This window comes from Sphaerodactylus townsendi, linkage group LG15, assembly GCF_021028975.2.
Source record: "Sphaerodactylus townsendi isolate TG3544 linkage group LG15, MPM_Stown_v2.3, whole genome shotgun sequence".
Classification (NCBI taxonomy): Eukaryota; Metazoa; Chordata; class Lepidosauria; order Squamata; family Sphaerodactylidae; genus Sphaerodactylus; species Sphaerodactylus townsendi.
Genome location: NC_059439.1, coordinates 607521 through 621558, shown reverse-complemented (window position 1 = coordinate 621558; position 14038 = coordinate 607521). Strand labels below are relative to the sequence as shown.

Below are 14038 nucleotides of genomic sequence, written 5' to 3'. Positions count from 1 at the left end.
CAGGCGGCCACATCATTCACTTGCATTTCTGCAGCCAAAAGGGCTTTGGGACTTGCATTCTAAGAATGGAAGGGGGGGGGGATTCAGATGTGGGGGGGGGGTATATTGCAGTTAGAGGTTGGCTTGGAAGACCTTTCCAATATTCTAAGCATGAATAATGTGATGCTGCTACCCTCCCAGCCAGTTTCTGATGGCCCAGGGCTGACCAGCGTGCAGTCTGTGCCGGGGGGTTCATTCTGACCTGTGTCTCTTCTTGCGTTCTCCAGAATGCCAGTGGAGCGGTGACTGACTTCCTGAGTTTTTACACCCTGCCCTCCACGATCATGAACCATCCCACTCACAAGAGCTTAAAGGCAGCCTACTCTTTTTACAACGTCCACAGCAAGACCCCACTCCTAGACCTCATGAACGATGCCCTCATATTGGCCAAGCTGGTGAGTTTCTCTCTTGCGCGTGCAACTCTCTTTATGACCGTATTCCATCAAAACTACTGCTGTGGAATCTTTTTGCCATCCGTGAGATCTCAGACATGGGTAAATGTGAGTTGGGGTGTAAAGGGGAGCCTCGGAGAGCAAGGTAGGATGGATCCCTGAATGCCTGAGTCGTTGAGGTTTGGTTTTATTAAGGCAGATTTCTGACTGTTGTGGTTAAGAACTGGCCCCTCTCCATTCGTAGGCTCTGCGGACAAAAAAGCAGCCTGTTTCTCATAAATGCCTGCAAAACTACTCAACAAGCAAGCAAACGTCTGTGTTTTGTTTCCCGCTCTCTCTGCAGAAGGGCTTTGATGTTTTCAATGCACTGGACCTCATGGAGAACAAGACTTTCCTGGAGAAGCTGAAATTCGGGATCGGAGATGGAAACTTACAGTATTACCTTTACAATTGGAAATGCCCCAGCATGGGGCCAGAGAAGGTAAGACCAGGAAGCCGGCCCCTTCCCAGTGACGTTGCTTTTCGAGCCGTCCCCTGCTGGTCAGTCTGACAACTGTTGGGTAGTTCTGAGGAACTCTGGTTTCATTTGGCAAACAAAGGAGGTTTCTAGTCAGAGGTGGGATCCAGCAGGTTCTCACCGAGAGTAGGTTACTAATTATTTGTGTGTGCCGAGAGGGGGTTCCTAATGGGTGATTTTGCCACGTGATTTTTGCCTTAGTTACGCCCCTCCTTTCAGCGCAGAACTGGAAGCAGTCTAGCAGGAGGTGCACCGGCGTGCGTGGCAGCCTGCGCCTGCATGCATTTGTTTCCCGCCCAAGGACCAGCACAGCGGCTGCGTCCTTGCCACAGCCCCGCCCAAGAATGCCCCGCCCCCAGAATGCCCGGCCACGCCCCCAGAATACCCCACCCAGCCCCATTGGCGCTACACCACAGTTTGAATCCCACCACCATGGGAACCTGTTACTAAAATTTTTGGATCCCACCACTGTTTCTAGTCCTTCTGCCCTGGAGTTGTAAAAGCACCGAATAAACTTCCTGCCAACCGTTTTGGAAACAAGATGGGGGTTCTGGTAGACTTCAGGCTTGTGCTGTAGAATAAGAACAATAACATCTTCTTGGCATACTAAGCACTAGAGAGATCTTCTAGTGACATAATATAAAGCCGATGGGTCAGTCCTGGGTCATCCTTTGAGCTTCCTGGTTAAGATGGCCTTCTAATATCATGCACGAAATTAGCTCCCAAGTCACTCACACACCCCCAAGTGTTTCCCAGTGGATCTCTGGGGCCTTCCTCTTTGATCTACAGGCTTGCTGCTCAGGAATACCTTGAGAACAGCCCTGATCCCGCCCGTTGCAGAGTAGGGCAGCAGATTCTGATTCAAGCAGAACTTAAACAATAAATGTGTAGAAGTATCCAGCAAAGTTAAGTTGGCCCACTTGAGCTACAAGTCCGTCCCCCCAGCTTTCTGATTCTTTCAGACTTAATCACTACTCTTTCAAAATCTTGACACTTCAGCCTGTTATTAAATATAAAATTTGAGGTTCCTCATCAGGTTCTTCAGATCAGAGTTTGTGCAAAGGTACAGTGCGGAGATTGCTTGCCTGTTTTCCAAGTTACCACCTTCTCCATGTTCCTGAAAAGGAAACTTAATAGTCCCCTTCCGTAGATGGGAGATGTGTCAAACTCCCCGTTCAGACAATCACTCGCTTGATGGGTTCAAGGATTGTGTTGATGACATGAGAGTAACAGCGAAAGACAGTTCTGGCGAAAGGGCGCCAAAATAGTTGCTAATATGTTGTGGCAAATCCCCCACCCACCCACCCAAACGTGAACCAAGGCAGCACCAGAAAGAGTCCAGTCTGAGAGCTCGTCCCAGCCGCAGAGCTCCAAGGCCCGGGAAACAGAGGAGCAGCACCTGCAGCAGCCACAAGCTCTCCCCAGCAGTGCCCCCTCCCAGCAAATGACCTCCTGACCAGTTGCCCTTTCTGTGTGCCTGCTCGAGAGAATGAATTCTGTACATCCACCTCTCTGCCCAGTGTTGTAGCTGCTAGAACAGGGGTGTCAGACATGCACCCTGGGGGCCAGACGTGGCCCCTCGAGAGGGCTTATCAGGCCCGCAAGCCAGCTAAGACAATCCCCCTCCCCAATCTGGCCTGGTGAGCCTGCTGCAGGCACCGCCACCCCCCGCCACCTGCTCATGCTCTCACCTGGCGAATCACTGCCCCCTCCCCAGTGCCAGCCTGTGCAGATGAGCTTGCCGTGGGCTCACCAGTTGAGGCAGCCACACCCGCACCCCCCCAACCAAGTCACATGGATGCTCTACCCAGCTCTCGTCACAAATGAGTTCACACACACACCCCGTGCTAGAGGATTACTTCTCTGTGGAGCCGGTCCATGTGCAGGTAGCATCTGAAGGGGCAGAAGAAATAGATTCAGGCCTATTCGATCGCCTGCTGAGCTGGCCTCTGGTGCGCAGGTGTGAGGTTGGGCAGGCCTTTCATCCTGCGTTTTCTCCACAGGTGGGCCTGGTGCTGCAGTAGTGAGTCGTACCCAGAGAAGGGCAGGCGGAGCCACCGAAGAGCCGGGCCAGATGGGAAGGATTGGTCCTCGTGGTTCCTTTTCCCACAGAGGTGTGGACCTTTTGCAGAAGAGGCCGCGCCTGCTGGCCTGGCCACAGGAACCATCCACTGACACACCTGGTGATTGTCTCGTGGGCCTCGGAGCACCCCGGCCCGTCGGCACCCGCGGTTGGCCTCTCACCCCTGCCCCCCCCCCCAACCCCCGGTTAATCGCATCTTCGTACAAATACGATCAGGGGAATGTAACTGTTGAAAATTGGTTCACGATTGACATAGATTGGAGTTAACGGGTGAATAGTAATAAATAAATATATATATATATATATATTCTATATTATAACAATATTTGGTGTTTGCTGGAAACAGAGATGGAGGCTGCTTCGCCTTTTTGTCTTTGCTGATAATGCAAAGGGGGGGAAATCCCAGATTTTTTTTGTTTTGTTGGGGGGGGGGTTGGAGAGGGGGCGAAACACTTTGATCTGGCCTCTTGTATCACCCGCTGCATCTGGTGCTTTTCTGTACTCCAAAGGACATTCAGGCTGCCTTGTGGCTCTGAGAGACGGTTGGTCTTGACTCTGAGTCGCTCCGTTTTCTGCCTGGCGCGTGGAGCAACGGTCCTTTCCAAGCAGAGTCCTCTTTTCTTCTTCTTTAAGGGCTGTTTTTGGGGCTGCGGGAGGGATTTGCTGCCCAGCAGCTCCAAGACTTGAATCCTCCTTTTGCCATCCAATGATGTTCAGAGCTGATCCCCTTGTGGACTCGCACCGATCGATTTGTTGAGGCAGCCCTTGGATCTCCAGCCACTAAATCTGCCATTCTTTCCCCTCTTGGAGTGGCCCTTTTGTGGAGCTCTCTGGGGGACCCCAACTCCACTGCCTCCGATCTTCCTCCTCGTTTGAGGTTGTCCAGCAGGCAGAATAGAAGGCACCAATAATGCATCCGAAATACCTTGAGCTGCTTCCAGCCATCACTCCTGTAGACTCTTTATATTTTCCACTCTTGAAATGTCTGTGTTCCTTCCGTGTGGCTGGCGGCTGCTGAGGAGACCGGGGTGGCAAGAAACGGGGTCGCCGGTCGGTGAATATGCTGGAGTGAAACCTGGCCTTGTGAAGCTGCCTGTTTGTGTAACCTCTAACTGCGGGTTTTGGGGGGCAGAACTTGGAAGGAGTTGCAAAGAACTAAATTTTAAAACAAAATGGTTTACTTCCTTAACAAATAACACTTTTAACATTAACATTTAACTTTTAACAATGTACAGTTCTTCTAGGTTGCATTTCAAGTCCTTATCTTGACAATCTACTGATAAATGCCAAGTCCAATTCTTCCTGCTGGTGGTTGGCTTATGAAGACTTCAGAGGCTTGGTGAATGGGATCCAAGATGATGAAGGTCCCCTAACGAACTCCCATCAACTACATCCATAGCAAGCCCTGAAACAATAAGTTCTAACATTTACAATTATAGCAAAAATAAACAACTCCCTTCCCACTAGTTCCCAACAACTTTGCAGTTACCTTAAACAAGGTGTTAAGAGCTTATAAAGAATTAAATCAAGGTCCCAGCCTGGTAGCCTGGCTTCCTGCAACTTCACCAGTTTTTGCAGCCTTCTGCTGCTTTGAGTCTCCACCCCTTTCTGGGTCAACCCATTCTGAACATAGGGGTTACATTTGCAAGCTTAAGTTGCAGCTTTTGAAGGGGGGGGGTGTCAGGTGACCCCCTTTTTGGTTTGTTTTTTCCCTGTTGCTAAGTACCAATACTTGGCCAGCATGAGGTAGCAGATTTGACTTAATTTGAACAAGGAGCGTAGCGGGTTTCTGCATTTTCAGCATCAGCACCTTTGCTGCAAGTCCCTCTAGCAGGGTGGAGGACCTTCGCTAGGAGCTCTGGCACTAGAAAGTCTTCTTCTGGGCTTTTTTCCCTCTTCCCAAGCAGCGATGATTTCCTCTTTGCATGCTTCCTGTTAGAAATGCTCTGATGGAGAGCCCAGGTGACACCATCCGTCCTTGCATGGTTGAGTGAACATGTTGGTCTGATCTGGCCAGGACTTCGGCCTGTGCCGGGAATGAAGGGCCAAGGTTGGCGCACCGTGACTTTTTGGCACTTAATAATGTGGAAGGTTGGATCTCTGAAAATGGCAGACGGGTAATGCTGGTGGATTTCTCACAGGTGAGCATAACGGAAGGTGCGGCAACATCTTGTATTGGTAGCACTGAGGTGCTAAGCCTATGCCTGGGCTGTACCAATTTAGGCTGCTTGCAGGGGCTGACATGATGGGATGCTTTTCTATATAAAACACTCCTGGTGTATGGAAAATCCCGTGTCGCGGTGAAGAATGTGTCTCTCTGTTTTTGCATCACAATGCTGTGAATACAGTGCAGCACTCAGTTTCCACATACACCATGCAGTGTGGATAGGGGCTGTAACAGCCAGGTTGTCTGCATGACCCCCTGATCTGGCCAGGTCCCCTTTCAGGCCACCTGTGTACAGGCAGGTGTGTGCATCAAGAATAACCCAGTCAACTTCTAATGCAGGGAAATAACGGAATTCTGAAACCTCGAAGGAGGTGCCTGTTGCAACACTGTGTGAGATGCTGCTCTGGGATCCCTGCTTGCCATTTGTGCCGTGCGTGGAACAGACCCCTCGGAGGAGGGAACATTTATATTTTATGAGGTCGCAAAAGGACATTGTGCAGCCACTGAGGTGCTTGTCCTGGGGAGGAGGCTGCAACTGCCTCGCTCTTCCTCCAGTCGGTCTTAACAGTTCCTTGGATAGTAGTTTTAAGTCGCTAGTGAAGGCTTTTCCTTCAACGTCTGCCAGGCTAGACTGGGTGCTGCGTTTGCCATCCACTGGGAAGTCTGACAGTTGTTTCCGTAACTTCAATTCCCCCTACGCGCGCACACACATACATTGATAAGATTTTCTGATGGCCAGACATTAAAGAGGGGTTCTAGCCCAATTTCCCTGTGGCCCAGCAGACCGTTGTGGAGGACTAAGCATCAGAATCAGCCATGACAGGCTGAGTGGTGGCAGGACAGGTGTGGCAGGAGGGTTCCACCCAGGCCTTTGTGCCCAACGGCATCCAACCTTTGCCATTTACACTGCATCACCTTGGCAGAGGCTGCCTTTGATTGGAGGGCACCCTGGACAGGGATGTAAGATTGCTGAATACTGCCCAGGACAGCCTGAACGGCAAAAGGCTTTACATGTTGTGGCAATGACATAAGCATCTGCATCTCAAATAAGCACGTGTGCCTCAAGGGAGAGTGAAGAAAGACACGCCACCTTTCCTGCAACCGAGAAGTTCGAGGCTCGGACCGATTGGTTGCTCCAATGTATTGGACTACATAGGCAAAGAACGCAGACCCGGTTCACTGCAAAGAGCTTATCTATTTTGGCTTGATAAACACCAGACGTTTGCAGCATGTACTTGCAGCGTAAGTATTGTTAACTAGTAGCCCTGGCCTTTGATCCTGGCTTTTCCTGCCTTACAATCTAAGACAGACCTTGTCCAAAACAGGCAGTACCATTTGTCCCACAGGGAGAGCCAGCCTGGTGTGGCGCTTAAGTGCAGCGGACGCTAATCTGGAGAACCAGGTTTGATTCCCCACTCCGCCACAGGAGTGGTGGATTCTAATATGGAGAACTGGGGTTGTTGCCCCACTCCGCCACAGGAAGCCTGCTGGGCGACGTTGGGCCAGTTGTAGTTTTCTCAGAACTCCCTCGACCTTCATGGAGGCAGACGATGGCAAACCACCCCCGAACACCTCTGGAAAATCCGACAGGGTCACCATAAGTCTGCTGACAACACTTTCTGCCACCCCTCCAGGCCATGCGGTCCCAAGAGGTGGCATGGGAGCAACCTCTCCTTTGGGGTGGGCTGAGCCTCTTGTTTCTGGATGTCCCAGTAGGCGAAAGATGCCAACTCCCACGGCAGTAACATTTTCTACCAGTCCCTGTGGAAGTGAGCTTATGTTTGTTCTAAACTTTCATCCTGGAACATGGCAGGAGGGCTGCTTTTCCCACCTGCACTTGGTGCTCTCCTCCGCTCTCCCGGGGCCTGTTTCTCAGTGGAGGATCCTCCTATTTCAGGAGCAGCAGTGGCGTAGGAGGTTAAGAGCTCGTGTATCTAATCTGGAGGAACCGGGTTTGATTCCCCGCTCTGTCGCCTGCGCTGTGGAGGCTTATCTGGGGAATTCAGACTAGCCCTAAAAATTTGGCACATTAATGAAGAAGACCTTGGGAAGAATTGTTCTCCTAAGGTATTTTCAGTTCCACCCACCTCAGTAGGAAAAGCTGCATAGAGGGGGCAAGGCCAAGGAGATTGTCAGTCTCTGAGTCTCCCTATGCAGGAGAGAAAGGGGGAATATAAATCCAAACAGACCAGGTGCTCAGGAGCAGCAGCCATTGCGAGTAGCAGAGAGCTGGACTAGATGGACTCTGGTCTGATCCAGCTGGCTTGTTCTTATGTTCTTAAACTCCTCCTCCTTTTGTTTCCTCACCAGGCATCGCCCTGTTTGCCGTTCTTCATGTGGCTTTTTGTAGCAAGAGTTCTTTAGTTCTATGCGACGGGGCTATGTGTGGAACTCCTCATGTGAGAATCCACCCAGCTCCTCCCTAGGCAGTGAGGGTGCCCGACGGTGCCCTTCTGCCCCCCACAAAGGGGGTGCTGGGAGCCTGCCTTCATCTGCTTCTTCCATCCGCTTGGTCTCTCCTCGAAGCAATTAATTGAAAATGGAAGCTGGCAGAGAAGGAGCCATCACACACGCAATGCTGCACGCACTGGCTCTTGCGAGCTGCAGTAGCATGCCAGAGAATGGCAGCGCAGACTGATATGCTAACAGGCATGCGTGACAACTCTGGTTCAGTTAAGGTGCTGGACGGGTGCAACGTTGTGTAACTTCTTTTGTCCTTCAGCACGGGGAGCTTGGGCCGGCCTGCTCTCAGCTCAAAAATTAAAACGGGCAACTCTAGGATGTATTTGGACGGGACACCTCCAAGGAATCCCGCCTCCCAGGGACACCAGGGTTGCGATGCAGGGACAGACAAAGGCAAACCACCTCCGAAAGTCTCTTGCCTGGAAATCCCTCTGGGGTCCACCATGAGTCAGTTATGACCTAGCAGCACAGGCAGCTGTAGGCGTCTGTGGAAGTTGGGAGAGAAATGGCTGGGGGAATGAGGGAAGAAAGGGGAAAAACCTGCCAGGCAAAATAATGCATTTTCAAACCACTTTCACAACTGTTTGTAAGTGGATTTTGCTATTCTGCACTGCTTCAAAGAGCACTGAAAGCAGTTTGAAAGTGCATTATTCTGCGTGTGCGGAATGAGCCAAAGATTCCCCGGCCAATTCTCTTTGAAGCTGCAAGAACCTCGCCAGGCAGAGTCAGCCCGCGTCTCTCTTATTTATTCCAATCATTCCAAAATCAGGAATTTACCTCTGAAGCTTTTTGGTATGTCCACAATTTAAATATTAAATTCTGAAATAGAGGTTTTGCATTTTGGAATTTGGACGGGAGACATTCAGGTGGACGTTGGACGCCCTCCCCGCCTGAAGTAAACCATGGCACGTGGCAGTTCACCGCTTCTTTCTTCATCTCTCCACAGCTACGTGCGTTCCACGTGTGTTCGACTTGCTGACAGTAATACTTCCATGAGGCGGCACGCTTGTTAAAATAGAAGTTTTATTGTAGCTATTCAATATATAAATAACGGCTGCTTTCATATTGAGATCACAAGATTCTAGAAGCCAGTGGGGGGTTCCACGGTTCTCTTTCCCTGTAATATCAGAAAGAAGCGGTGGCTCGGTTGCTAAAACCACTCCCCCGGGGCCTGGGCCCATGCCTGAGTTGTAAACTCTGCTTTCTTCACAGTTCGGTTTGCATGATCCAGCAAAAAGGATGGGTGCAAAAACGAGCTGCAAAGAACGTGACGAATGCTAGACCTTTCTATCAAATGGATGGTGTTCTCAGAGAAAGAATGGGACCTCTCCGATCTCCCCAGTGGCACCAGCCTCCGAAACCCATCCCGGATTCTTTAAATAGAAGAAGAAGAATTTGGATTCATATCCCCCCTTTCTCTCCTGTAGGAGACTCAAAGGGGGCTGACAAACTCCTTTCCCTTCCCCTCCTTTCGCAACAAACACCCTGTGAGGTGGGTGGGGCTGAGAGAGCTCCGAAAAGCTGTGACTAGCCCAAGGTCACCCAGCTGGCGTGTGTGGGAGTGCACAGGCCAATCTGAATTCCCCAAATATGCCTCCACAACTCAAGCGGCAGAGCTGGGAATCAAGGCCGGTTCCTCCAGATCAGAATGCACCTGCTCTTAGCCACAGAGAGAAATTCCATCCTGCAAATATGTAAAGGGTGGGGATATGTAAAAGGTGGGGATCACCTGGCAAGCAGGAGAGGCTGACCTCAGGCGCTGGGGCGGGGAAAGGGGTTTGTAGGTGAAAGTCTGCCTGGGTAGCCTGATCTGGATAGCTGAGGCTAGCCCAGAGGTCTGCAACCTGTGGCTCTCCAGATGTTCGTGGACTACAAGGGGCTGATGGGAATTGTAGTCCATGAACATCTGGAGAGCCACAGGTTGCAGGCCCCTGGGCTAGCCCAATCTCATCAGATTCAGAAGCTAAGCAGGGTCAGTTCTAGTTAGAACTTGGAAGGGGGGCCCCCAAGGAATTCCATGGTTGCAGTGCGGAGGCAAACCACCTCTGAACGTCTCTAGCCAGGATAGCCCTGCAGGGTTGCCATTGGTTGACAGCGGGGGCGGGGGGGGGAGTTAAGCTGCATCGGTTGCTAAGTGGGATGCAAGCACAACATTCTTCCGAGGCGGTGAAACGAAGAGGGATAGTTTCAGTGTCTATATATAAGGTGTAATAAAACAGGGACTAGAACAGCCTTTCTTGCTGCAGCTACGGTGCCGTACCCATATGCAGGTAGAAGGGTGGGGGTTTCCTTGCGCCCACGAATCTACGAGACTATGTAGTGTTCTTTTACATATTAGTTTGGCTAAAGTAGTGCGTTAAAATAATTTGCCTGCTTTACAGATGACGGTTCTCAGTGCTTAGATAAACGTACGATGCTTTCGACCCCCTTTCCGAGCTCAGCTCTCCACCTACAGCCTGTAATTTCGCTGGAAAGCACAGAAGTCTTTTTTGCTTGCAATCTTGCCCCCTTCTATGGCTTGGAGAAATACCCCCCCACACACACACACTTTCCTCTCCTCCACCTCTCCTTCCCTTCCCTTGTGAGTGTCCATGCTGGTGTTTTCTTTTATCACACTCCCAAAGCGATGAGGGGGTGTCTGTGGTGCCTCCTCTCCCTCACACTGTTGTTGACAGCAGCAACCCCAACTCAACTTGAAGTTGAGCCCTGGGTCTTTCCAAGCTTTGACTTGATGTTCTACCTCCTCCCTCCCACCGGCTAGTACCATTAACAGGATTCCTGGAGGCAACAGAAGCCAACACTACTTCTTGGTCACAGCCACACACCCACGTCTCATTCCACCCTCTGTCTTTTCTCATACACAGCCCATCTACCTTGTGCGTTTCTTCTGGCATCAAGCACTGGATGCCTGTTTGGGGCTCTCTTTAATATCTGACTTACTAATGTTAACTTTAAAATACTGTCGAGCACCTTTTAATGTTTTTTCTGCATGAGTGAGAACATCAGGACGGCTTGTGGCTTCCAGGCTTCCTGGCCCACGTGCTCAGTTGTAGGCGCAAAGTAGGGGCACGTTCCCTCGTTATGCTGGTGGTTTGCACACAAAGTATCTGAGTGACTGAATCATGAAATCACCCCACGACTTGGGGAGTCACACTCTTTAGAGGCAGAAGCTGGGGGGGGTAGAGAAAAGGGGTTCAGGTGTGGAAAAGGGGCTGGGGGGGGGGCTGTGTTTCTGCAGTAGCCAGCTCAGGAAGAGGAAAGCAAGAAGCTGTTTGTTGCTGCAGCCGGAAATGTTCCTACCGTTGCAAACAGTGGCTGCTACCTGCTCACGAGTCTACTTGTGGATGAAGTCCTACTCACGAGTATAGAGGTTCAGGGGGATTGGGAGACGGGCGCAAGAAAGGGCTCTTCCAAGGAGGGACTCTGCTAGTGAACGTGGCGGCGTTCAACTTCCTCTCCTCCGTTCAAGAGGCTGCAGCGATCTGCCACAAGCTCAGAAAGAGGAGCTGCCCGTGGGGGCACGGAGGGATCGAAGGGCTTTCCCGGAGACCTCTTCAGAGGAGGATGGAAACCTGTTTCAAAAGGAGCTGCTTCCACCGGTGCCTGTGCTTCCGTGTCTGCAGGAAGACAGCAGATTTGGTGCACTGGAACACACACACATACACACACACACACCCCTGGCCTGCCCTTTGTTGAGCAAGGAGAGGTCAAGCGTGGCACAGGGAAATTCCTCCATCTGAGAATAAAGGCAACAGCTGAGCATTTCTGCTGGTGCTTTCCCCTCAAAACACAAAGCACGCACACAACTACCGTTCAGATTTAACAAGTCAATCCTTACTTCCTCTATTGTGCCATTCGTGTGTGTGTGTGTTTTTAATCTACATCAGCAGAACTGTTCTGAACGATGCTTTTCAGAGCAGTTTAGAACTCCTTTTGCGCTGCTTTTCAGCCCCCGGCTCACAGGCCAAGCAAGCAGCGGGCTGCCCCCCTGTCTGGCCTGGTTCCCTCTGGGACTGAAGCGAAGAGGCTCCGGCTGTGGAGGTGAGAACAGCTACTCAGGGGTGAGGTCTAGCAAAAGGGCCACGAGTGGCCAACCCCTGCTTTCTGAGCGTGTTTTTAGACAACTGAAACACAGACAGGTGAGGTGTTCAAAGAGCTTCAGAGACGGCCTTTCCAAAATGCCCAGGGTGAACGGAAGAGGGGAGGCAGCCCTGCTCCGTTCTGGAGGCCGGGAGCTGAGCGCCGACTGCCTTAAGGACACAGCAGCGCCAGGGGCAGAGCGCTCGACCCAGCTCCCAAACCACAGCTGCTCTCAGCTGCCTCCAGCGGAGCCGGCCAGAGGGAAGGCTATTCTTGGGTGAAAAAACGGGGGTGCAGGTGGGGGGGGGGGGGGGGCAGAGAAGAGCTTCTAAAAAAGATGCGGTCGTTTTAAAAAAGGAGAAATGAGCGCGTTTGCAGAAGCTACTCTGATTTTGCCCCACGTAGCCGTAGAGGTCATACATGGAAATCAGCGAGGCAGTCGTTGCTGGTGCATTTCCAGGGTTCTGAAAGGCCAGTGGTTTGGTTTGTGCTTTCCTCTCTGGACTCAAAAGGACTCATTCATCAGGATGAAGTTTGTGGGTGGGTGGCTCAGCCTCAAAAGAACACATATAAAAACAGCCCCACTGCTGTCCGTGGCCACGAAGCTACAAGGAGATGCCATATAGAAGAAGAAGAAGAGTTTGGATTTATATCCCCCCTTTCTCTCCTGCAGGAGACTCAAAGGGGCTGACAAACTCCTTGCCCTTCCCCCCTCACAACAAACACCCTGTGAGGCAGGTGGGCCTGAGAGAGGTCAGTAGAGCTGTGACTAGCCCAAGGGCACCCAGCTGGCCTGTGTGGGAGTACACAGGCTAATCTAGTTCCCCAGAGAAGCCTCCGCAGCTCAGGCGGCAGAGCGGGGAATCAAACGCAGTTCCTCTAGATTAGATACATGAGCTCTTCACCTCCTGCGCCACTGCTGCTCCTAAAACTGGGGCTTCCTCTTTCTAACCTCCTTTTTCAGTGGAAACCATCAGCTGTTGGAGACTCTGATGCTGGAACGGGGTGGGTGGGGGGGCAGGGCTATCCGTTTCAAATGCAGTGGCCGTCACTGGCTTCGAACAGACATCTGCCAGGCATAAGCTAAAAAGCCTCTGTTGCCACACACCCAACCTGACGCTCCGTCAGGCCATTCTGCTTTGGCAATTTCAGCCAAACCCCGAGCCAGTGCGGTGACGGAGATGCTGCTGCACATGGGACAACGGAGGCCTCCGAGGCAGGGCACACCTGCCCGAATTTTTGCAGGCTGGCTGTTCTCTGTTCCGTTTCACACGAGCACTCCTGTTCCCTGAAAGACAGCTTAACAGATCCTTTCTCTAACTGCTACCTGTAAGATGTGTGTCGATTGTAGGAAACTCAGCCAAGGGAACCTCCCCTCCCTGCGGCCCATTTCCCAAGCTATCCCAGGGGGAAAGGGAAGAGAAGGCATCCTCCTGGCACCCCAAATTGGGTTCAGAAGAGGTTTTCCGCTTTTGGACTCCACGCCACCTCAGATCCCTGACTCCAGCAGAGTTGGAACCTTCAAGCAAGGGTCGACTTCCACGCCACGGTTTCAGCCCAGCCCACGGGGGCTTCTGCCCCTTCCTCTTTGTGGCTCAGGAGCCCACAGGGCTTCACGGGGAGGGGGAGGTGTCACCAAGAACTAGCGCAGCTGCTCGGTCATTTTTCTGCTGCGGTCGGAGAGTCCGTTGCATCTTGTCAGCTCCTTTTCACATCTTCCTGCATTTTATGTGCACAAAAAGCGTGGCCGGAGACAGGGGCGAGCCGTCTTTGGAGAGCAGGTGGATATGGCGATAGCCTGGAGGGGAGGAAAAGGCAGAAGGCAATCCCGTCAGAGCGGGGGGGGGGGGGGGGCAGGACCGAACATCCGTGTGCACTTACGTTTGTTTCCTGTCCCACTGTGCTCAGCATGCGTGGCCGGCACAAGTCAGAACAAAAAGTTCTGAAAGATGTCTCTGGGCCTCCTCGCTGGCACTACAGGCAGCTCCGTACAGCCCACCAGCTTTCCAGCTGAGATGCCGGGAGCGTCTGGGGAGCAGGCAGTGCTGCTTGAGAGGAGACAGGAGCCCAGTTCTGTCCCGTTAATCGCCAACATAAGGACTGGAATAAAATGCCAGTTCGACAGAGCAAGCACCAAGGCGATGTGCCAGGCAAGCGTGCTGTGACAGAAATTCACTGCGATTTAGGAAAAAACCTCCTAAGCATCTTCACCTGGCTACCATGAAGATGAAGAGGGCAAGTTAAGAACATAAGAACGAGCCTGCTGGATCAGACCAGAGTCCATCTAGTCCAGCACT

The 14038-nt window shown here is 51.8% G+C and overlaps 2 protein-coding genes across 4 annotated transcripts in view; one reads left to right on the top strand and one right to left on the bottom strand.

The window, feature by feature from the left end:
* The window catches only part of NMT1 (N-myristoyltransferase 1), a 30092-nt gene extending 26757 nt beyond the window's left edge, over positions 1-3335 (top strand). The window contains exons 10-12 of the mRNA XM_048518131.1: positions 267-434; positions 775-912; positions 2952-3335. Coding sequence (XP_048374088.1) covers positions 267-434; positions 775-912; positions 2952-2972 — 327 coding nt within the window. The 3' untranslated portion in view covers positions 2973-3335. The remainder of the gene's footprint in view (positions 1-266; positions 435-774; positions 913-2951) is intronic.
* Positions 3336-12552: 9217 nt separating this feature from the next.
* Positions 12553-14038, bottom strand: part of PLCD3 (phospholipase C delta 3) — a 71672-nt gene continuing 70186 nt past the window's right edge. For all 3 annotated transcript variants that reach the window (XM_048517589.1, XM_048517591.1, XM_048517590.1), the window contains one exon: positions 12553-13539. In XM_048517589.1, the coding sequence (XP_048373546.1) occupies positions 13451-13539 (89 nt within the window). In that variant the 3' untranslated portion in view covers positions 12553-13450. The remainder of the gene's footprint in view (positions 13540-14038) is intronic.